At 58.0% G+C, this 24423-nt stretch overlaps 1 protein-coding gene and 1 long non-coding RNA gene across 3 annotated transcripts; one reads left to right on the top strand and one right to left on the bottom strand.

The window, feature by feature from the left end:
• Positions 1 to 504: 504 nt before the first annotated feature.
• On the bottom strand, positions 505 to 22595 carry LOC147348738 (uncharacterized). Of its 2 annotated transcripts, XR_015151960.1 has the most exons (5): positions 22385 to 22595; positions 2912 to 3351; positions 2186 to 2386; positions 1331 to 1446; positions 505 to 814 (listed from the first exon to the last, which is right to left on the bottom strand). It is a non-coding gene; the product is annotated as an uncharacterized LOC147348738 (long non-coding RNA). The 2 variants fall into 2 exon arrangements; XR_015151961.1 differs by lacking the exons at positions 2186 to 2386; positions 22385 to 22595 and having other exon boundaries at positions 2912 to 3051.
• Positions 2356 to 3434, top strand: LOC147348739 (uncharacterized). Its single transcript, XM_086368946.1, has 2 exons — positions 2356 to 3065; positions 3237 to 3434. The coding sequence occupies exons 1-2, from the start codon at positions 2596 to 2598 to the stop codon at positions 3277 to 3279; spliced, it is 513 nt and encodes a 170-aa protein (XP_086225072.1). The 5' UTR covers positions 2356 to 2595; the 3' UTR covers positions 3280 to 3434.
• Positions 22596 to 24423: the final 1828 nt, after the last annotated feature.

Genomic DNA, 24423 nt, shown 5'->3' on the forward strand with positions numbered 1-24423 from the left:
ACACACGAGAGAGAAACCAGCCAGGAACGCGCCTCAGCATTCTGTGATAGCCGAGACGTGAAAAGAGCCGTAAAAATAGTGAAGACATGTATTTGGAGGTGTTGCTCAGTTTCTCAGTTGAGTCCGACTCTGCGACTCCACGGACTGTAGCCCACCAGGCGCTGTGGGGTTCTCCAGGCCAAGACTACTGGAGCGGGTTGCCATTCTCTTCTCCAGGGGATCTTTCCCACCCAGGGATCAAGCCTGCCTCTCCTGCAAGTCTCCTGAATTGCAGGCAGGTTCTTTTTACTGCTCGGCCACCAAGGAAGCCCAGATAGACGTATATGTGTAACAGAATCAATTCGCTGTGCACTTGACATTAACACAACATTGTAAGTTGACTCTCCTCCAATAAAAGTAAAGGATTTAAAATATTCAGAGACTGTTACAGTGACCACACTGCTCAAGGCAATCTACAGATCCAACGCAATCCCTATCAAAACACCAAGGGCACGTTTCACAGAATGAGGACAAATAATTTTAATATTTGTATAGAAACGCAGAAGACCCCAAGTGGCCAAAACAATCTGAGAAAGAAGAACAGAGCAGGAGGAATCACGCTTCTTGACTTCTGACTATACTGCAAAGCTACAGTAATCAACGCTGTCTGGGACTGGCAGAGAAACAGATGCACAGATCAACACGACAGAACACACAGCCCGGAAATAAACCCACACACTTACGGCCAATTATCCCACAACAAAGGGGGCAAGAACACACAACAGAGGAAACACAGTCTCTTCAATAAGCGGTGCTGGGAAAACTGGACAGCTACCTGTAAAAGAAGGAAATGAGCACATTTTTTCATACCATATACAAAAATAAACTCAAAATGGATTAAAAGGCTTAAATATAAGACCAAAACACATAAAACTCCTAGAAGAAAACATAGGCAGAACACTGTTTGATATAAATGGTAGCAACACTTTTTTTTTGGATCTGTCTCCAAAGCAAAAAACAAACAAGGAATCAAATGGGACCTAATTAAATGTAAAAACTTTTGTATGGCAAAGAAAACCATCAGCAACATGAAAATACAATCTACTGAATGGGAGAAAATATTTGCAAATATGACTGATAAGGGGTTAATATCCAAAGTATATAAACAGCTTATACTGGAAATAGACAAAAAAACTGATCTAATTAAAAAACAAAAAACAAAAAACAGGCAGAAGACCTGAATAGACATTTTTCCAAAGAAAATATACAGATGGCCATCAGGCACACGAAAAGATGCTCAACATCATTAATCACCAGAGAAATGCAAATTCAAACCATAATGAGCCATCACCTCATATCTGTCAGAATGGCTATCATCCAAAAGACTGCAAATAGCAAATGTTGGTGAGGATGCAGGAAAACGGAGTCCTTGTATACTCTCGGCGAGAATGTAAATTGGTGCAGACACTGCAAAATAATACGGTGGTTTCTCAAAAAACTAAAAAACAGAACTACCATATGACCTAGCAACTCCACTTCTGGGTGTACATCTAACAAAAATGAAAACAGTAATTGAAAAAAGATACATGCACCCCAATGTTCATAGCAACACTATTTACAGTTGCCAAGATACGGAGCAACCTAAGCGTCCATGAACAGATGAACGGATAAAGAAGATATGGTACATATGTGTGCACACGCACGCGCACACACACACACGCACACACACACACACAGGAATACTGCTCAACCGTGAAAAGGAATGAAAGTTTGTCATTTGGAGCCACATGGACGGACTTGGAGGGCATCACCCTAAGTGAAATGAGTCAGAGACAAATAGTGTGTGATATCAGTTATACCTGGAATCTAAAAAGGACAGCTAGCGAGTATAACAAAAGGAAACAGACTCGCCCGCACAGAGCACAAGCCACCGGCTACTCGCGGGGAGAGGGGAGTGGGGAGGGCAGGACAGGGGCTGCGTATAAAATAAAGGAGCCACAGAGGCACCGTGCACAGCGCAGGGAGTGCCGCCCGTATTCTATAAAAACTGTGCACCGTGAGCCATGATGTTGTACACGTGAAACTTACATAATACTGTCTACCAACTCTGTCTCAAGAAAAAAAACATTTTTAATAAAAATAAAAACAACAATAACAAAGAGTGAGTGAAGATGCACATCCACTCCCAGACGTGCCAGGCCCCTACCCGGGCCGAGGCTGGGGGGCAGCGGGCTCAGGTGGGCTTCTGGGGCCCAGGCCTGGGGGACAGAGGTGGCCTCCCCTGGGGGCTGCTCAGGGGGGTGGCAGGGACAGCTGGAGCCCCTGGACGTGGTCACAGGCCCATCTGCTCCATTGACAAGGTGGCCGCTGGTCGCCACGACGACGCTCCTGGCCCCAGAAGAACGTGCTGGAGACAAGGGGAGAGCCTGCAGTCACCCCCGGCTCCGCCCCCAGGATGGCCGCCTCTGACGCAAAGGAAGTGTCACACACGTGCTCGTGGGCAGGCACGCACAGACCCGCGGCCACACGCGGGAGGAGCCAGACACCCAGGGGGACTGCACACACCGGAGGGGCTCACCCCAAGGGGCAGACCAGACACCCACACGGCGAGGGCACATGCGCACCCGCCCAGGCCAGACCCAGACAGACCCCACGGGAGGCCCCCCACCCAGAGGCCAGACACGGACCAGGCAGCCAGCATCCCCTGGGAGGCCACATCAGACCTCACCGTTCACCCGCGGTCCCGGAACCCGCCCTGTGCAGGCCCCCAGCGAGTGTGTGCACGGTGTGTGCGTGTGTCTCTATGTGTGTAAAGAGACCACCTCCGAGGCCCGAGCCCTGTTCCCACAGGGCAGTGACCCCGCCTCCCCCCCACCAAGCCCCGGCTCTCAGCCCAGGACGCAGGCCTCCAACCACAGCTCGCCCCTCTTACCTGGAGAGATGGGGGGATGGATGCAGATACCAGCGGGACACCCCGTTGCCTTCAGCGCCGACAGCAGCTGGGAAGGCCCGCCGCGGAGTGGGCAGCGCCCGGACCACCACCTCGACGCCCAGGCCTGGGGCAGCCCCACCGCCATCGCGGCCAGGTGAGGCTCAGGGGTCGGCGGGGCAGGGGGCATCTTCCCAAAAGGAGTCCTAGACAGGGATTCTCAAAGCGAGGTCCCAGAACCTCTCAGGGGATCCAGAGAACAAACGATCAAAACTACTTTCTTGATGATAGTAAGAGATTTGCATTTTTCACTCTCACTTTCTCGCAGGCAGGCGTTCCACGGAGTTTTCCAGAGGCTACGTGAGGCGTGATCTCGCGAGAGCTTCAAAGCCCTGGCAGGTGTGAGAACCCAGCTGGCCTTGTGTTAACCTCGCTCAAGAGAGCTGCAAAGTGAAACACAAGGCCACTCTGGGCTGCTTTGCTGGTTTTAAGACAGAGCTATTTTTCATTAAAAAAAAGTGCATTATTCCTGTGAGTACAGTGAGTTCGTTGTCATGAAGCAACGAATGCATAAAGACCTCTGTTTTTTCTCAGCTTTAATTTCCATCGCTGCAAATGTCGATACACACATACACAACAGCTCTGGGCCTGCAATGATTTTTTAAACGCTAAGGGGCCCTGAGACCCCCAGTGTCTGAGACCTGCTGCCTGAGACACGTGGCTAATGATTGATTACAGCTCCTCTGTGCACCCAGACTCAGTGGAGGACACACACAGGGAGCGCGTATTGAGTCCTTTCTGCGCCCAGCCCCCAGCTGAAGGCTTTACAAGGTCATCTCAGGGAATCCTCACACCAGCCTTATGCGGGCGGTAATGTCAAGGCCGAGGAGGAAACCCAGGCTGAGCTGTGAGTAACCCAACAGGGTTGTGGGACCAGTGAGTGGTAGTCAGGACTGAAACACAGAGTTTCTGGCCTGAGAGACCCCAAGTCGAAACCCCACCATCTCCCACCTCTCCCTGTCCCAAATAAGATACGAAGTGCCCAGGTAACTCTCAATTTCAGATAAGCAAAACATTTAGTACAAGCGTGTACCCAGCATTACACGGGACATACTTATACTAATTCATCGTTTGTCTGAAATTCAGATTTAACTGGTGTCCTACATGCTTATTTGCTAAATCTGGTGACTCTAGCTGTGCCAGGCCTGCTCTGGGTGCTCAGGGTCCCCGCCGGACAGCGTGGCCTGGCCGCTTTCTGGCTGTGCACCCTGAGGCCAACCCCTTCCCCTCTCTGATGTGCTTTATGGTCCCCCTCCCCAGGGCTAAGATGGAGGGGTGTTGGGAGCAGAGTTGTAGTGATCGCGGGTGCTTTTCATTCTAGTAAACTTTCCCCTAAAATTCAGTCCATAGCATCCACTTACCCACCCCACACACCAGCCCTGGCTCCGCCCCCGCCCCCCGCAAAGCTGGTCAGGGCTACTTGGCAGGATCGTCCCAGAGCTGTTGCAAAATGCACCCCCTACCCCCACCCTGGGTGCCCCGGGAAGGACTGTGTGTTCTGCAGCCTCGCCCTGATCCTCTCTGACCTCCCATGGGGCGTGGCTGGGGAGGGGCCAGCCGGCAACAGGTTCTTGAAAGGCCACAGGTCCTGGAGCTTCCTCTTCAGAGAGATACCCATTTTACAGACAAGGAAACTGAGGCTTAGCTCTCAGGGCCTGTGATTTAGTACTTGATTAGGTGCCAGGCCGCTGCATCCTGAAACGCCAGGCCCTCTCCCCAGGGGAAGGTCTTCTGCCTGGAGCGACCTTCAGTCCACCTGCCTCTGGCCCCTACCCGCCAGCACACCTGGATGGCGGCAGAGAGGCGACTGCTGGTGGGCATGCTGACACATTGCCTGCCAGTGGAAGGCAGCCAGGGCTGCACATCCCTCAGGGACTCGGCGATGCTGAATCACTAAACACACCGGTGGACTTTTCCACTTAATACATAATTACTTCCTTGAGTAAGAGCCTACCTCCGCCAGCCTGGCCCCCTTCTCTGCTGTTCTGTTTTTTTCCCTTGACCTCTGAAAGGATGATCAATTGGCGTGGTTGAGCCCCAGCTACGGGCAAAGAAGGCCCAGGCTGGCAGGAACCCAGCAAAGCGCCCTCGGAAGGGGACTTCACACTGGAGCTCAGCAGGGTCACCAGGAGATCAGGCACCCCGGAGCTGTGTGACCCAGGGCAAGTTGCTTAGCCTCCCCGGGCCTCAGCTGCCTCATCAATGATGGAGTGAGGCCCTTTTCTAAGCACTGTGCACACCTCTAATGTACTTCTCTCCATATGAGACAGGACTCTTATCAGCCTCGGTATGAGTACCATAGGCTCGGTGGCTTAAATAACAGAGATTTATCACCTCTCAGTTCTGGAGGCTGGAAATCCCAAATCAGGGCATCAGCAGGCAGGTTCCTTCTGTGGCCGTGGCAGACTGTCTGCTCAGGCCTCTCTCCTCAGCTTGTATATGACCCTCTCCACACTGTCTGCCCTCAACGCATGTCTGTGTCCATATTTCCTCTTTTTATAAAGACTCCAGTCCTACAGCCAACAGTCCCTTGCCAACAAAGGTCCATCTAGTCAAAGCCATGGTTTTTCCAGTAGTCATGTACAGATGTGAGAGTTGGACTATAAAGAAGGCTGAGCACTGAAGAATGGATGCTTTTGAACTGTGGTGTTGGAGAAGACTCTCGAGAGTCCCTTGGACTGCAAGGAGATCCAATCAGTCCATCCTAAAGGAAATCAGTCCTGAATATTCATTGGAAGGACTGATGATGAAGCTGAAGCTCCAATACTTTGGCCACCTGATGCAAAGAACTGACTCACTGGAAAAGACCCTGGTGCTGGGAAAGATTGAGGGCAGGAGGAGAAGGGGACGACAGAGGATGAGATGGTTGGATGGCATCACTGATTCAATGGACATGAGTTTGAACAAACTCCAGGAGATAGTGGAGGACAGAGGAGCCTGGTGTGCTGCAGTCCATGGGATTGCAAAGAGTTGGACACAACTGAGCCACTGAACAATAATAAAGGAGGTCGGGTGGGCAGGCAGGTGGTCACTGGCACTGCTCACACATAAGCTGTTTCTCCACCCCTCAGGTGCGTCCAGGGCCATGCTCCTGCCTTGCGGCTGGCCGTGTGACCCGCACTGGCCAGTTTGCAGGGGAAGTCATGCGTCTCGTGTCCAGGCAGACACCCTGGGAGCTGGCAGCAGCCCCTGCTTCCTTCTCTCTGCCACAGCGACTGGCAGCATTCCCGATGCTGGCTGCCCCGTCAGCCTGACTCGACGGCACACAGCAAAGCCACAGCTAGCCCATTTGGGGCATGTTGAATGGGTGAAAAGGAAACTTTTGTTGCACTAAAGCCACTGGGGATTTGGGGCTTTTGTTACTGCAGCAAAACTTGGGCTCTCCTGACTTGACGGTCCTGACGAATGGGATTCCATGGCCCTCATGCTCCCCGGAGGATCTGCAGGAATAACAATGCCAGGGGCTTATCCGCGTTGTGTGTCTAATGCCCCGACTGGCTCACTGCACGGTCGCAGCAATCCGGTGACCAGGCACCGCTGCTGCCCTGCTGGCGGCACAGATGGGTGGGACACTTGCCCGGGGAGCCCCGGGTGGTAGGCAGGCTGTGAGCTGGGCCCCACTGGTTCCTGGTCCCTGCCTCTGAGAGTTGGAAGGTTCCAGCCACCCCAGCCCAGCGGCCAGCTTGACCCTGAGGAAGGCTGGCGGCTCAGCGCCTGGCCTCTCTGCTCGGTTTGGGCCCAGGCTGAGCTAGGGTGCCAAGTTCAAGGGTCTTTGCCCAGGCAGTCAGGTGGGTGCGGCTCTGGTGCTCAGAAAAGGGCTGGGCTCCTGGTTGCTATGAACCCCTCGACATGCCCCCAGGCCCGGGTGCAGGCTTGTCCACACCCCCCTGGGGCGTCTGCCTTTCCCCTACCTTGGCTCTTCCATCCAGAGCACCCAGGGCCCCTGGCCCCCGATAGGCAGCACTGCTCAGGTAGAGCCCAGCAGCCCTGCTGGGCTATCTGCCTAACGGAGGGATGGCGGCTGGGGTGAAGGCCTGGATTCAGCTTCTGCAAACCAGTTTCCATGAGTCCCGCCCCTCTGAGAAGCCTTCCTTACTGAATTTTCAGTGGTGATGGGAGAGTTCTCCCATGTGCCTGGGGAGTGGGGAGGAAGAGAAGAAAGAGTTGTGTCAGGGGTTGGCCCAGGAAACCTCACTAAGGCCTCTGAGGTGGGTGCCCTGTGCCCATCTCATAGATGGGAAGCTGGAGGATGCTGAGCAAAGGGGCGGCCGGTCTGAAGTCGTACAGCTGCTGAGTGGCAGAGCCCGGACTCATGCCAGGATCCTGTTCCCTCGTTCAGTCATGGCCGACTCTTTGTGACCCCATGGACTGCAACACGCCAGGCTTCCCTGTCCACCACCAACTCCCGGAGCTTGCTCAAACTCACGTCCATTGTGTCAGTGATGCCACCCAACCATCTCATCCTCTGCCGCCCCCTTCTCCTGATGACGGACAGAGTGCAGCCTGAACGCCCACCTCCTGCCGGTTTCTCAGCCACCATCCAAGCAGAAGCCGCCCCTGTGATGGGAACTGGGTCAGGAACTGAAGACACACAACAGCTGCCTCAGGGTCAGACCTTAGCTCCGGACACTCAGTGCCTTGGGCACCAGGGATCCGACCTGCTGAGCCTCAGTCTTCTCGGCAGTACAATGGGCATAACAAGAGAGATTCTTTCTGCAGTGCAATCATGAGGTCAAGTGCACGCATCTGTGAGCTCACTGCCCCAGAGAGCACTGTAGGACGGGGGCTTCACAGGGACCTGTGAGCAAGTCTGGGGACCAGTTCCAGGAGCAGAATTGCTGAGCCCTGGAGGCGGCCCCACCAGCTACTGTTCCCACGCAGGGCACCAGGGGGCCCTCACGCCCACATCCTCACCTGGCACTGCCCAGCCCCACCGGCCCCAGTCTACTAGATGCAGGCGAGACCTGGGCTTCCCTGGTCACCAGTGAGTTTGCCCATCTGGGCCTTTTCCGTCTCTGCTGTGAATGGTTTGCTTACACCCATGGCTCTATTTCTACTGTGGCTACCACCTGAGAAAACCCGCCCGAGACCCCGGTCTGACCAACCTCCCTGCTCCAAGGCATCGTCTCCTTAGGAAGCAGGCAGGGGCCCCACGTTCGCGGGGTGCCTGGACTCGGGTGGTTGGCTGCACTTGGCTCTCCCTGCTGGGACGGGCCGCACTGCATTCTCACCCCTGCCTGCTCCTCTGGCTCCTTCCTTCAGCCACTGTGATGGTTTATTATCAAACTGGAATAAATTCAAACTCCTTACCGTGGCCAGAGGGGCCCCAGGACCGGGTTTCTGCTGCAGCCCACCTCTCCTGACCGGCCTGCAGCCTGCCCAAGCTGGGGCTTCCAGGCTGGTTTCACCTGCCACGCTCACCCCCACCCTGAGGACTCGGCCTGTCGCTCCCTCTGGGCCAGTTCCTGCCCACAGAGGCTGCCCCTGCCTGCCCCACCACGAGGCTTCTGCAGACTCAGGAAAAGCAAGGAGTTGGCCTCGGTTGCAAGAAGCAGGGGGCAGCCTCTGTGAAAAGAAGTGATCTCCTTACAGTCCAAGGGACTCTCTAGAGTCTTCTCCAGCACCAGAGTTCCAAAGCATACGTTCTTTGGTGCTCAGCCTTCTTTATGGTCCAACTCTCACATTCCGGCACGTGACTACTGGAAAAAACACAGCTTTGACCAGATGGACTTTTGCCGGCAAAGTGATATCTCTGCATTTCTAACACACTGTCTAGGTTGGTCATAGCTTTCCTGCCCCCTAAAAGTGGGGGTTCTGGGTCAAACAGTAGTGGGTTTTACATTCTGATGGGACCACTGAAGCGGGGTGGTCTTCCCCCAGGATGACTCTGGCTCAGCCCTGGAGAGCCCCTGAGGAAGTGAGCTTCCCTTTGTTGGAGGAAGTCAAGGGACTTTTAAGCCACTCCCCTCCCAAGATGAGACCTGCGTGAGGTCCCTTCACAGCCATGGTGGGAAGGTGGGGAGGGGGCTGTCTGCTGGGGAACTAGAGCTGCCGCCGCCTGGGGTTGATGCTCCTCCGCCCCCCTCCTGGGGTTGATGCTCCTCCGCCCCCCGCCCTGGGATGGCCGTGAAATCAACAGGAAAACCGCAGGCCTTGCAGAATCACGGCACTGGTTGTCACCAGATGCTCTGAGGCGGGGGTGCTAATTTATGCAGACAAGTGGGAAGGGGGCTTCGCGGAGGATGTGCGGGCTAGGGGAGCGAGAGAGCCCCATGCTGGGCCCGGGCAAGGAGGTGCACCCGTGTCTGTTGCTGTTCAGTGGCTCAGTCGTGTCTGACTCTGGGACCCCATGGACTGCAGCACGCCGGGCTTCCCTGTCCACCACCAACTCCCGGAGCTTGCTCAAACTCACGTCCATTGCATTAGTGATGCCACCCAACTGTCTCAGGCTCTGCCACCCCCTTCTCTGTTTGCCTTCAGTCTTTCCCAGCCTCCTAGGAAGGACTGAACAGGTGGGGGACCCCGGGACATTCAGGGGCTCTTGGCAGTGAGACATAAGGAGCCTGACAGTAAAGGATCTCTGATTTCCCTCTAAGATCTCATAGTGCCATTGAGAATTTCTGTCTTCGGTTTCCTATATCCAACTCTGCTTTAAAATGCTCCATCACGTGATTCTGAGCCCCTGATTCTACGTGACAGCTTCAGAGGGGACCACACAGAGCAGCCGAGGTTCCTGGAGATCAGACCTAACCCCCAGGAGTGGTGAGAACTTGGGGCTCTACCTGGCGGCTCCGTGCCTTGGTTTCCTGACTGGTCGATGGGGAAAGAAGGTACCAGCTCAAAGTGTCCCCGGGAAGGTTTGAGGAACCAACCTCCGTGGGCCGTGGCGAAGGGGGCCAGGCTCACAGGGGTGCTCAGCAATGCTGGCTTGGGCCGCTCCTCAATGACTCTTGACAGCCAGGGGGACAAGAGGTGAGTCTGGGAGCTAAGGTCGAGGACTGAGCTCCGGGGCCCTGATCCACCGGGTGGCTAGCCCTGCACAGCCGACAGCTGCCGGGAAGCTCAGCAAACACGCAGAGGGAAGGGGGCTCCGGGGGCTGTGAGAGAGCAAATAAGGGCACGCTGTGGGCGCCAGCCTTTTTCAGGGCTGCTGTTTGGGGGTCCTCTTGGGGCACCCGGCCTGTGTTTGGACAGCTTGAGGGGCGTGGGTGCAGAGCAATCGGAGATGCAGAGAGCTAGGCCCAGCCAGCCAGCGCGGCCCTGACCTGCCTGCTCCCCAGGCTGGGCACCGCGGGCAGTCTTCCTGGCTACATGCTCAGCCAGGCCTTTGGGGCTCCCAGGATGGGGCACTGGGGCCGGGTATCCAATGACATCAATAATAATTATTATTATTTCCTTTTCCAGGGGATCTTCCTGACCCAGGAATCGAACCTGAGTCTCCTGCATTGCAGGCAGATTCTTTACCAACTGAGCTATAAGGGAAACCCATAGTAATAATTAGCATTGGTTAAATGCTTACCACTGAACACCTGCCGACCTGGGCTGGGGTGGGGGTGGGGGCTTCATCTTCCAGTGTCATATCTGTTTGCCTTTTCCTACGGTTCATGGGCTTCTCCAGTCAAGGATACTGGAGTGGGTGGTCACTCTCCTGCAGTAGACCACGTTGTGTCAGAACTCCTCACTATGACCCGTCCATCTTGGGTGGCCCTGCATGGCATGGCTCCTAGCTTCATTGAGTTACATGGCCCCTTCACCACGACAAGGCTGTGATCCATGAAGGGGATCGTTTCACCGACTCAATGGACATCAGTTTGAGAGAACTCCGGGAGACGGTGGAAGACAGAGGAGTCTGGCGTGCTGCAGCCCGTGGGGTTGCAAAGAGCCGGACATGGCTTGGAGACTGAACGACAAAATGCTTACCAGAGGCCGGGCACCATGCTAGTGAGATATGCAGAGGATTTCGTTTAATCTTCACAGTATCCCGTCACTACTGCAATTCTATGGATAAACTCATTGAGGCAAGACAAAGTACTTCTACAGCCCAGAGGGTCCTGTTCTGGATACCACACCGTCACAAACCACACACTGCCTTTCAAGAGATTCTGACGATGATGCCAACAGGGAGCATTTTCTGAATAACCTGCTTGCACTGAACCCTATTAGGTGGGCATCATTATGAGACCCATTTTCCAGCTAAGGTAAACTGAGGCACAGAGAAATGGAGCCGTTTGCCCGAGATTGCGCACTTAGAAATGGTAGCAGCTGGGACTCACAGCTGTTTCCGTCAGGCGCTGAAACCCGTGATGCTGACCAAGCGCTGAAACCCGTGACACTGACCAAGTGCTGAAACCCGTGATGCTGACCACTATGCAGTGTATTCGACTCCTCTTGCTGCTGTAACAAATGACCACAAACTGAGTGCAGACTTACCCACTTCCAGGTCTGGAGGTTAGAAGTCTGCAGTCACTTTCCCTGGGCTGGAGGCAGGTGCCGCCTGGGTTGGTCACTTCTGGGGCCTCTGAGAGGAAGACCCACGCCTTCACCTTTCTCAGCTTCTGGCGGCCACCTGCACTCCTCGGCTCCTGGCCCCTTCCTCCGTCTTCAGAGTCCCTCACCCCCTGCCTTCCTCATGAAGCCACGATGATCACATCAGGGCCATCTGTGCAACTGAGGCTCATCCCCCATCTCAAGACCCTAGATTTATCCACATATTCAAAGCCCTTCTGCCACTCGAGGTTAACACACTCAGGCTCCAGGTACCAGGACACAGGTGATTTGGGGGGCCATTATCCCGCCTGCCACAGCCATGAACAGGCTGGGCTGCGTCTTGCTAAAGAGGAGGTAGTGGCCGCCCCGTCCCTGGATGCACGGAGCACATCTTGGGTCCACAGAACACTGGTGGTGGGAGTCGTGGGTGCTCACCTCAGACCGGAAACCCTGGCACTCACTCTCAGCCCAGCCTGCACATTTCGGGGTGGAGAAACAGAAGCATCCCTTGCCCCAGTTCAGGGCTGGGGGCTCCTCCACACCAGCTCCCAGCACCCGGCCTGCACCTCCCTTGGGGACCATCACCCTCAGGGCTGTGTTACCCCACGTGCCTCTGCCGTGTGCTGTGAGCTTGGCCGGGACCCTGCTCTCTCTGGCGCCAGCAGTGTGCATGCCGCACACACGCACGTGGGGAGAGTGAGCAGCGAGGCTCAGAGGGCGCCTCCGACCCGCCGGTTTGCAGACAGTCAGGGTGGGGCCTGGCACACGGCAGGTGCCCAGCAAGTGTGTGTTAGTCCACTGTGCTCGGGCTCGACGGCCGCGCCGCCCAGAGACAATTCCACGTGGAGCAGTGTGGCAGCCACGGCCACGCCTGGCCAGGAGCGCGTGAGACGCGGCCAGTGCGATGGAGGAGACACTATTTCATCTTTCTCAAATGTGAGTCGCCACACAGGGCAAGCGGCTACTTCATGGACGGTCCGGCTCGCCCAGCACCTGGCCCACCCAGACCTACAGCCTGTTTTTTTGGGGGGGACAGGCCACTGCGTGGGCTGAATTCCCTCAAGAGCCCCAAGTCCCAGACTTCCCTAGTGGCTCAGTGGCCAAGATTCCATGCTCCCCACGTGGTGGGGGGGCCTGGTTCAATCCCCACTCAGGGAACTAGATTCCGCATGCCGGCACTAAGAGTTCACGTGCCGCAACGTAGAAGATAACGCAGCCAAGGCCCAAGACCCCACGTGCCGCAATGAAGACCTGTGCAGACAAACAAATACTGAAAAAAAAAGAACCCCGAGTCTCAGCCTGCAACCGGGCGTCTTCAGGGTTAGCCCCTGAAAGGTGTGGCTGGGAAGGTCTCAGGGGAGCCTGGCCTCTGCATGTCCCCGTGGGGACCCCTCACACCTGGCTACAGTTCTGCCCGGCCTGAGGTCACCACCGCCAGCTTGTGCTGCGGAGAACCACAGCCTGCAGCAACCGGGCCAGCGGCCGCCATCAGCTTGGACCCACAGGTGAAGAGTCGAGAGGGCTCCACAGGGGTCAGAAAGGCTCCTGGGTTCCCCAGGAAGGCCTGGGCCTGTCCTCCTGGACCATGAGTCCTGGCCTCCCGTGCGCCGCTGCAGAGAAACTTCTAGAGCAAAGGAGTCCGGCGTCCAGTGGGGCAGGAAAGAGACAAAATTAAGGCCACCTGAGGCGACAGCAGCCTCGCCCCCCTCGCCCAGCAGTACCCCCACCCCCGACCCTGCCTGCCTCCTGGACATGCTGCCTCAGCCCGCCGGGGTCTGAGGGCCCTCGGGGGGCAGCGGGCTCTGTGGGTGGAGGCGGGGCAGCCCCTCGCCCGGCAGGGCCCAGTTTCGTCCAGGCCCGGGAACAAAGCGCTTTCATGGGGTGAAACCCAGGCCCAGGTGTAGGGGGGCAGGTTCACACGGAGGGGAAGAGGCAGCCGCGCGGCCTGGCTGGCACGGGGGGCCGGTTCCGGCCGCTCCCCGGGCGCTGGCAGCTGCTGAAGGCCCTGTTTGTGCACCCTGTCGGCAGGGGAGGGCAGCCTCTCTGAGGGGCGAGATCGTGTGGCCCGATAGCTCACCGGGGCCTCTCCCTAGGCGGGGAGCCGGGCCCCCCGTGGGGACTGTCGGCCATTGTTAGCTGTCCTCGTGTGAAGGGAAACGGGACCCAGGCGGTGAGCTGATACCTGTGTGATCCGGCCCGGGCCAGGCTCCCCGCGCTGCGGCTCTGGTTACACGACCGGGGTTGGGTGGGGTGGGGGGTGCCTGCCCTGAGAGGGGCCGTGATGCTGCTGGCCTGGTGGAAGGCCCTGTGTGTCCCCAAGGGCAGATGGAGTGACCCCCCACACACCCCAGAAGGAAGGGCGCATACCCTGAGGCCACAGAGCCCCAGGACCTGACACCCCTCCGTCCGAGAAGAGAGGACCCACATGCAGCCTCCAGGAGCGCTTGGCCACGTCCACCCGCCAGCCACATGGCAGAGGAAGTTGAGGTGGGTGACCGGAGAGGCAGACGAGGCCCTGTGTGCTGGGGTCTCAGCTTCCACTCTGCAAATGCTGGGGGTGGGGGGTTCCTGCTGCTCCCTGCAGACCACGGGCGCTCAGCTTCTCCCCCGCACACGGGGGCATCCGTGGCCACTCGGGAAGGGCAGGGACAGCCCAGCTGGTGAGCGTGCAGAGTCCTCATGTGTGAGGTGCTCTAGTAACTACCACTCCCGATTTACAGGCGAGGCTCAGAGAGGCTGAGCCACTGGCCCAAGGTCACACAGCTGCCACACGGCCAAGATGTGATCGCAGTCCAGACCGTCCAGCTCCAGAGTCAAAGCTGTTGGCCGTGGCGGAGCCCTCTCCGCCTGCCCCCTGCAGCCCAGTTAAACAAGAGCCGTCTGCCAGGAGCGGGCGATGGGCTGGCTATGCCACTGGGATTCTCTGCCCTAACCTGTTCAGCAGGGTGTGGTGCCTGTGAGCACGCCCATTTCACAGAAACCGAGACTTAGCTATGCAGGAGGACTTGCCTGGTGTGTCGGACGGGGTCCTGGCGGGGAACGGGCAGCCTGTGGGTGGGTGATTCACACCGTTTCAGAGGCGCCGGCCAGAGAAGCCAGGAAGATATGGGGGTGCAGGCGGGGAGACGTTCCCTCTGAGGCCTGAGGCTCGGAAAAGCTGGAACCAGTGCCCGGGGGAGCAGCGGGTGGCCAGGCAGGAGCCACAGGCCCTGGTGGACTCAGTGCCCCCCTGCCCTGCTGCCAGCCTGCGGGAGGGGCAGGGAGCCCCACTCACCCTCTGCCCAGCGGCTGGGAGGCTGTGGGAGCCGCCCCAGGGTCAGCCCCCCGGGCCTGGAGCAGGGCCGCCAGGCGGTCTGCAGGGGCCAGTGTAGAAGGGCCAGCCCAGCTGTCTGCACAGAGCGAGCGATGGCCAAGCCGGGGGTCCAAGGGGCGCACGACCTGCCCGCACACACGTGCCTGCCCACGAGCACGCTGCCAGGAGCCAGGCCCGGTGCTCAGGCCAGGCGCTGGCCACAGAGATGATGCAGAGTCCTGGGTGCAGGGCCCCTGTCTCGCAAGCACGTTCATCCATTTACGGAACGTGTCGTCCTGCCCCGGGGGCTGCGGGCACCGTGCTAGACGCCTGCTGGGCACACAGTGATCCACGTATGCCCTGGAGGCTACAGAAAGTGCTCCCCGCTTCCCGGTTGGAAGCCGCCTCACCCTGGCATCCAACTGGCATTTTCTAACAGTTTTTACAAACTGAAGATGCCTGACCACACCAGTTCACATACATAGATGCGTACGTGTGTATACGTCTCTATGTGCCACTGTGTGAAGCACACAGATGTGTGTACACGTGCAGGTGCTGTGTGCTCACATGTACACGCGTGTGTATGTGTGCACACACTGGATACAGTACGTGCGTGTGTACTATGGCTTCCCAGGTGGCTCAGGGGTAAAGAATCTGCCTGCCAATGCAGAAGCTACAGGATACGCGGGTTCGATCCCTGGGTCAGGAAGAGTCACTGCAGGAGGAAATGGCAACCCACTCCCATGTTCTGGCCTGGACAATTCCACTGAGCTACCTGGGAAGCCACACACACACAGACACACACACACATCCATGGACAGAGGCGCCTGCCGGGCTCCCGTCCACAGGTGCACGTGTGCTAGACACACACGCCTGAATATACCAAGCTCACAGATGAGGGAGTCACAGAAGCCGCTACGAGGCCGCACACGTGCGGGCTCAGGACACGGCAGCAGGTGGGACCCAGCTGTTAGGCCCACTCGGACAAGGTGATGATGCCAGAGGTTGGGGCGATGAGGCGGGCGAGGGGCTCCAGGCTCCGGGAGGACCGTCTCAGCACTTCCCACGCCCGGACGCCCCGGACGCGGTCACTGACCTTGCTACCGACCTGAACACCCTGCAGCACCCGCTCAGCCCCATCGGCTCTGAAGCCACCCGCTCTCTGCCTTAAAGCCCCGCATCTGTGAGCTTTGTTTTAAGGACACACACCCCGCCCCACGCTCACCAAGACGGGGTCCTAGCACAGCCTCCCAGCAGGGGGCCGTCGGCTAGCAACTTCCTCCTCCGCGCCTCCTTCTCCCTGGTGATCAGACCGACAGTATGGACACGGCGTCACGGGGTTCCGTCCGCATGAAACGAGCCCCACCTCCGTCCACAGCAGCTGCCACCATTGCCATTGCTCCGTGGTTACCCGTGTTAACGCCATTTGCAGCAGAAACACAATGCAAACCACTCAGCTGGCTTAAAATTTTCTAAAAGTGAAAAGAAGGCAATGCGAGCACTCTAATAATATATGTTGTTTAACCCAATATATCCCCAACATTGTCTTAAAACACAGTCCGGCCACATGTGAAGGACTCAGTAGCCACACGTGGGCCCGTGGGTACTGCACAAAACGGCACAGGTTAAAGAACCCACGTGTGAACATGAATGAGTCAAGGAGGGTTTTGCTGCAGCCTGGAGCCCTCCAGAGAGTTCCTGCAGGAGGGGGCACTGGCCCGGGAATTGCAGGGTGAGTGGATGTGACCCTGTGAAGATGGGGTGGGCATGACCCAGGCACGCACCCTTCCCATTCTACAGATGCAGAAACTGAGGCCCAGAGGATCTGGGAGCAAGAAGCCCTGAACCGCAGGGAGGAGGCTCAGCGTGTAAAGGTGAGAGGGGAGCAGGGTCGAGGCTCAGCGTGTGAAGGTGAGAGCGGAGCAGGTACGACCCCTCGTGTGAGCGCAGCGTTGGTGGGAGGGAAAGAGAGGGGGAAGGAAAGAGGAAGGAAGGGACGGAACAGTGTTAAGGAGAACTGGAGCTGCAAGGGGAAGGGAGGGTGGGGGGTGGAGCAAGGATGTGTGGAGCCTGAAGGGGAACCATCTACGGCTTTAAAAGATCCGGCTGCATCCCACTGCTGCTTAAGATGCTCAGCCTGCTGTCGCCCTGGTAACGGGAGAAAAATCACAGAGCAATTTGTAATCAGCGGTGGTTCCCACTGCTCCCTGGGAACATTGTTCCCCGCTGGAGGCCTGCGTCTCTGAGCAGGAGGGGCCCTGTGGACCCCGGAGTCCCGCCCCCCACTCAACACCAGAGCCCACTTTTGCATCTATCAGCCTCCACGTGAGGCTCCTTGAATGTGGCGCTTCCCCCTCTACGCGTCAGCCCGCCCCATTCTGCCGAGCCTGCCTGGGAGGACATGCTCCCCCAAGCCAAGCGGGAGCCCGACTCTGTGCTCTGGCCACCGGGGCCCCGCCTGGCCCTCTGGGCGCACAGCCCCACCTCCTCCCCTACCGGGGGCAGCCGGCAGAGACTCAGACGGAGCTGGGCATCTCCCCAGCCTCACTCACTGAGTGGTGTGTGCAGTCACCTCCCAAACCTGGTTGGCTCCTCTCACCCAGCTCCAGGCACAGGAGCCAGGAGGGGCTGGGCAGCCTAAGCACAACTTCACCTCCCTTCTTCTAGGTATAGACCTTGATTAATGGGACCCGAGTTCAAGTCGGTCCAGCTTTGAGCCCATCCTCCCTGCTCTCTCCACGTCTGTGTCCAGGTGATCTCACCCATGCCTGCGTGTCCTGTCCTTGAAGGTCTCCCTGGACGAGGCTAGTGTGGAACCCCTCACTGTTCCCCAGTTCTTCCCGCTCAGGCCAGGACCTAGGATGCCCAGGGTCGAGGGTCAGACAAGTGTGTCCTGAGGGCTGAGGCTATAATGGTCTTTCTCACGTGGCCCCCAACTGCTCCGTGCTGGTTTAGCTGCTAAGTCGTGTCCAACTCTTGCAACTCCATGGACTGTAGCCCGCCAGGCTCCTCTGTCCGTTGGATTTCCCAGGCAAGAACACTGGAGTGGGGGTTGCCATTTCCTTCTCCAGAAACCAGCTGTGAAATTCACTCTCCACGTTACAGATGAGGAAACAGACTCAGCGGGAAGCGACTGGGTTAGCATCACGGAGAACGTAAAGGTGAAGCAATGTGCCCCGCAGCCTCCGGCAGGCAGAGCAGATCCAAGGCCAGGAAGAGGGCAGATTTGAGAGCTTTGAGGCTGACCCTCCCAAGTGCTGGAGCACGTGGGCGACAGCGTGTGACTCAGGCTGCTAGGAGGGTCCCCAGGTACCTCTGGACCAGGAGAAAGGGTCCCAGACTCTAGAGGTCACTTATTCTGTGACCCTGGACAAGCCCCTTCCCTCCTCCGGGCCTCAGTCTCCAGTTCCGCCTAATGGAGCTGCTTGGCCCATCTAAGTGGTGGCGGATGGGGGCTGGGGGGAGGCTCGGGGGCTGGGGGAGGCTCAGATGCTGGGGCGTCGGGGAGAAGAGGGGCAGGGAGGCAGAGGGTGGGGGCATCCCACACCTGCGTGTCCCAGCCCCCATCACCTCCTCCAGGCTCGCCCCCTCCGCCCTGTGTCTGGTGGCTGCATAACTCAGTCTGCGGTTGGTACCAGCTGTGCCCGCTCCGGCCCTGGAAGGTGTCCAGTCGCAAATGCACTGGCTGAGCAGGCGAGCCTGTGGTTCTGAGGATGGGAGCCTCCTGTGATCAATGGGGTCTGGTGAGGGGGAAGGAGAGGGGCGCTGTGTCCACACCCACCCCCTCTGCCCTCCCACCCTTGGCCTGGGAACCGCCCTTCAAAGCTTGCAAGTGTCCGCCTTCCTGCTGTGGGTGCAGAGACCCTGGACGTGCCCGCCAGACGCTGTATGAGGAGGGCAGTGACTTCCCTACAGCTGCTCAGCACACATGTACCAGAGGCCGCCCCACCCAGCTGCCCCTCATCCCAGCTTCCCCCACTCCGGGGGCAGTAACAGCATTTTCACTTTGTAAGTGAAGGAGCTTCGCAGATCTTTGAACAGACTGGAGTGGGGAGGACTCTCCTAGCTCAATGTCGACGAGGGGCAGGTCAGAGAGTGGCTCAGCTGCGCCCTCCCTCCGCGTCTCTGTGTGAATGGGCCTCTGTTTCCACATCTGTGAAATGGGTGCAGTGAAGGCAGATCCAGCAAAGGGACTGCTGCCGGGCTTGGGAGATACCCCATCTAGCCCACCCCGACCTGCACTACCCCGGCGCCCCCACCCAGCCCCCCAGAGGGGCGGGACAGGAGCTGCGGCTGCCCGGGGTCACCCTGCGGAGCTGAGCCACCCAGCACAACAGCCACATGTGGACTCTCGGCAGATACAAGAGGACTGAGACGTGCGGTGCAGGGGTCTGACACTCACCAGATTTCAAAGGCCCAGTGTGTTTCATAAACACAATGTCTCGTTAATAGTATTTCCAATAGAGGTTATGTGCTGAGGTGAGATTTCGGGCAAGTCCCATGAACTGTACTCCTGAAATTCATTTCACCTGTTTCCCTTTCCTTTCTTTTACTGTGACTGCGTGGAAGTCACACACATCATGAGACGCCTGGCCTGCACCTCGTTTTTGCCGGACAGCGCTGCCCTCCTTGCCCCCTGCAGTCCCCCACCACGCCTCCTGGGCCCCCCGAGGCCTGGTGACTTGGTCTGCAGTGTGACCGTCACAAGCTGGAGGGAGTGCCGGGTCCGGCCCAGGTCACCAGACCTGGAGTCACCGTGGGGCTCAGGGCAGGGCCTGCCTGGCAGGTGCTCCCAGCGAGCACTCGGAAACGCTCCTCTTGGGGGCGAGTGCTGCTGCCGAGCCCCAGAGAGGGGTGCCTGCCCTGGCTCCCAGCAGCCGCAGTGGCCGCTCCAAGGGCAGCAGTCTGGGAGCCCCTCTACCCACACCCGCACGTCCAGGCCTCGTGTCAGGAGGAGGGCGGAAGGGGGGCAGCAGCTGGGGGGCCGTCTGAATTGTTCAGGTCCAAGCTCCGGACACAATGGAAGCACTGACCGGGCCAGGCCGGGTGGCCCCTGTCTGCTTAGCATACCCGGCGGAGGCCCCCGGCCCGCCCCCGGAGGCTCTGGGAGCAGCCGTAACGTCCCAGCTGTCGGACAATGCCATGATGGAGGGCCCTGTCACACTTCTGCCCCGGTTACTGGGGTCCCCATTCACGGCCACTGTCACCGGGCTCAGAACAAGCCAGGCCTGGCAGCCTCCTTTGCATTAAAATGGGACGAGAACTAAGCCTTCTCCGCTGTTCAGCTGGGCAGAAAACGGGATTAGGCTGAGGGACAGGGCTCCAGGCCCCCGATGGGGGGCCCCCCACCCTGGGGAAAGGGAGTGTCAACTGCTGCCCCCAAACATCCCGCCCCCCACACCCTGCTCCAGGCAGGGCCTTGCCCTCCAAGCCCCTCTGCCTGGACCTCAGGGTCCCTGGATCTAGAACATGGAGAGAGAAGGGCCTTTAGACATGGTTCCGCAGCTGAGAAACTCCACATCTGCAGGAAAAGAAACCCATCTAAAACTAGACAGGGCGGTGTTGCCCCAGCTGGCTGGCGCTGATCGGGGTGGAAGTTTCAGGGACAAGCCCATCTGTCCCTCTTCTCACCCTCGACGGCGTTTCCCATCAGAGCCCTGAAGCGGGGCAGGAGCCATGGGATAGGTAAGGCTTCTAGACCCTCTAAAGCAGAGCAGCACAACCGAGCAAAGAGCCACGGAAAGAACGAAGGACTGAAAGCAAGGGAAAGGCCCAGCAGTGCGGGGCAGGCCCGGCCGGTCGAGGGACCTCACCGCTGCAGCAGACACACAGGCTGGGGGTCGTACAGACTTGCTCTTGCAGCCTGGCCCAGGGGCGGGAAAACCAGAAACTGCCCATTGTCTGCACACGGCGGGGGGTGGGGGGAGGGTGGGGGAAGGCTTAATAGAGCACAAGGTACCCGGACCTCGGAACACCACGTTCCACGAAAACCAGTGGGGTGGTCTGTGAACTCCGCAGCGGCAGGATTTTCACTAGCAGATTAAAAGAGGAGATGCAGAAAAGTGTGTCTCGAGGGTCCATGTGTAGAGAGAAATACATATTGTGTGCAGAAGCACAGAAAACGTGTGCAGTGGAGAACCAGAGACTCAACAGTGGCTGCCTCTAGAGGAATCAAGAGGTTGACAAGGAAAATGTTACTTTTACTCGATGTAATTATTTACTGCTTTATATATATATACACACATATATATATTTCCCCTTATGAATGTTTCGTTTTTTAAACAAAACATCCAAAAACATCTACCTTGGCATAGGGTCCCCTGAGTCCCCCCCTCTCCTTGCTCGCTAATTCAATCAGATCAGTTCAACCAACATTTAGGAAGTTCTTCTGAGCGGCCGTGCCCACTGCGGTTACGATGCCAGCCACCAATGTGCCCCCAAACACTCCCACTCGGAGACAGAAACAAGCCAATGGCCTCGCAAACGTGATGCCACCGGAACAGGCGGCACCCGATGGATGATGCCTCTGAGAAGGAGGAGAGCAGCCAGCACTGGACTGAAGAGGGGGAAACCAGCTGGGTTTCGAAGGATGAATAAGAGTTCGCCAGGCAGATCAGCAAGGGAAAGTTATCCAGGAGAGAGATTTGTGCACCTGTGCAGGAACACGGGCTAGCCTGTCCCCTGCTTTACCCACAGCTCACTCCCAGCACGCAGCGCAGACTCACAGCTGACATTTCTTTTTATCGAAGCCCTTCCTATTCATGAATTCATTCCACAGACTCTCTGAGCTAGGCAGCAGTCCTTACAACCATCCCCACTTTTACAGACAGAGAAACAAGGGTTGTCCAAGGGGAGGCAAGTTTACGAAGCTCACGGGTGCCAGGGCTGGGATGGGAAGCCAGGTGGCTGGCTGCAGAGCCCACACTCTTACCGCAACGCTAGGCCATCCTTGCAGCTGGAGAACATGTTGCCTGAGCCTGCAAGCTGAGCGTTTTACGCACGCACATAACCGCTTGCCCGAGGCCGCTCAGCCGGCAAGGGGCAGCGGGCAGAGTTCAGTCCTTGGGTGTCCGGCCCCGAAGCCCACCTCCCTCTCAGCAGGGGCACTGCCTCTGGACACGTGCAGGCAAGTCAGTACCGCCGAGATCGACGGTAATGGTGCACGTGAGCGTGAGAGGCAGGGCACTGCAGGGCGACCACAGGAGCCGAGGGGGGATGCGCTTACGAGAGCGTGGGTGCCCGGTCCAGGACGCGCAGCTCTGCCCCTTCAGAGCGCTGTGCATGCAAAGTCACCTCAGTCATCTGACTCTTTGCGACCCCGTGGACTGTACCCCGCCAGGCTCCTCTGTCCATGGGATTCTCCAGGCAAGAATACTGGAGAGGGTTACCATGCCCTCCTCCAGGGGATCTTCCCCACCCAGGTATTGAACCCGCGTCTCTTACATCTGCCTGCATTGGCAGGCGGGTTCTTTACCACTAATGCCACCTGGGAAGCAGCCCAAATAAAAACACACCCGCAGGCACCCCATCCTCTAACTGGTCTATCCTGCAGGTATGAAGGCGGCCGGCACAGCCAAGCCCTTGTCTCGGGGCTCCCACCTGCCGAGACCAGCCAGCAGGTCGACCTTCCTGCTCACCTTCCAATCTCTTCCGGCTCAGTCTGGGTTTGACCTCAGCCTCTCCTGTTGCAGTTTAAATTGGAGCCTGTGTGCAAGTCCCCCTTCATGGCCGGGGGCTGGGGGTGCAGGGTAGTTGGCCTTCACAGCCCAGCTCCACGCTATTTGCCCCCCTGGCGGGGACATCACAAGCCAGACGGAGGACGTTCCCAGCACCGTGCCCTGGTCCGTGCCCCGCAGACCCTGGCCGGGGCACTCCCCATTAGATTAAACGGCATTTACGGCAGCTGTAAGCACGTTTTGAGTTGATTACCCTATAATTTGTATGCAGTTGCAGGTCATTACCAAAATTACAATTAAACGCAGCACCCTGTAATTAGATGTTTTCATGAATTAGGTCCTGCGGTATTAATGTCAGATTTCCACGCTGTGCTCCTCCCCCGACTCCACTGCCCTGGCCCCTGCCAGCCAGCAGACCAAGTGACCTCTGGGCTCTTCTGAACCCTGGGCTGGCTTCGGTCAGAGGCTCTGCCATGTCCCAGATGGCTGTCACCGATGCCTGTGTCTCCTGTCTCCCCAGGGACAGACATGGCTTCCCACAGGCTTACTCGAAGCGGACGGCACGAGTTCATTCCGTCCGTCTTTGCTGAGCACCTTCTAGGCGCATGAGCGGTGGAAGTGATGGCAGTGAATGTATTAGATAAACAAACAGATACCCCAAACCCTGTCTGGCTGGAGCGGATAGTTGAACAGCAACCGCAGAACTGATAATGTGTCTGGGGTGCCTGGTATGTTGGAGCCACAGTGAAGCTGGAGAGGAAGATGAACGCGAGCTTCAGACGTGGTACCCAGAGGCGGGCTCCCTGATGTCTGACCTGCAGCCTCTGCATGTGGGCATCTTGCAGGAGCATCACTCACCTGGGATGTCAGGGCACACAGGCCTGAAGCTGTCTCCTGGGAACTGGCTTCCCTTCACCTCCGAGGCACTCCCCCGAGTCCCCATCGCCCCACCAGGCAGGGAAAGGGCGCCTCAGTCTCCCCCACCACCTCCACAGCTGTGCCCATTCTCCACGGCACACCCTTCCACATCCCCGAGAGATGGAGCGTCTCTGGCAGCCCCGCCAGGCTACCGTCCCCTCACTCCAGGCCCAGAACTGGCCTGGCTTCCTGGACGGCAGCTGGCAGGGGCTCAGGGGCAGGGGGATGAAAGAGACCCGAGTGAGTCCTCGGAGACCCCAGCCTGCCTCCCCAGGCCCTGAGGCAGCTGCGCTCAAACCTGGCACAGCTGGGGTCTATGGGGCTGCTGTCTGATACACCCTCCTGCCCCGGGAAACGCCCGTCTTCTCCCACCGGACCCTTCATGGTCTGAATGGTCCCTGTCACTGGACTGCATGGGAAAGCAGCCTGGAATCCCTAAAACAGAGGTTTCCGGGGTGCAGACAGCAGAACCACAGGGAGGCACCTGATGCAGGGCCGTCTTTGGGCACATCCGTGCGCTGCGGCTGACAGGGAAGCACAGCAGCCCAGTGGGGGCTTCCCCGGTGGCTCAGCGGTAAAGAAGCCAACACAGGAGACCCAGCTTCGATCCCCGGGTCGGGAAGATTCCCCTGGAGGAGGAAAGGGCAACCCCCTCCAGTGTTCCTGCCTGGGAGACCCCACGGACAGGGGAGATGGGCGGGCTACAGTCCATGGGGTCACAGAGAGTCGGACACAACTGAGCAACATCAGAGCAGAGGTGGATGGTGACCCGGCCCCCGGAACACGCCGGATAAAACGCCCTGAGAAGCACCGTCTGGGACATCCTGGCCCATAACGCCGCACCTTCTTCAAGAGATTCGTGCTGGAGGTCAGTCAGCAAAGAAATTGACGGGCATGCTCTTAAAACATAAACCCAATGACAAAAGCCCCAAGACGAGCCCCAGGTTGGTAGAGACAAAGGCTGCTCTAAGACATCTGAACACACCAGGGCTGGAACGGTTCTTCAAAAACCAAGACACTCGGAAGTTGCAACTCAGCTCAGCGTTCTCCCCTCCTGCTAAGATCCCCCTAAAATACCTGAG

This window comes from Bos grunniens, chromosome 22, assembly GCF_055505025.1.
Source record: "Bos grunniens cultivar Pamir isolate PY7600 chromosome 22, Bosgru_T2T1.0, whole genome shotgun sequence".
NCBI classification, from domain to species: Eukaryota; Metazoa; Chordata; class Mammalia; order Artiodactyla; family Bovidae; genus Bos; species Bos grunniens.

Excerpts from the sequence above, each read along its gene's own strand:
- LOC147348739 (XM_086368946.1), top strand. The coding sequence starts at position 2,596 with ATGCGCACCCGCCCAGGCCAGACCCAGACAGACCCCACGGGAGGCCCC. Across the intron at positions 3,066-3,236 it reads CCCACCGCCATCGCGGCCAG|GCAGGCGTTCCACGGAGTTT; the intron begins GTGAGGCTCAGG and ends ACTTTCTCGCAG.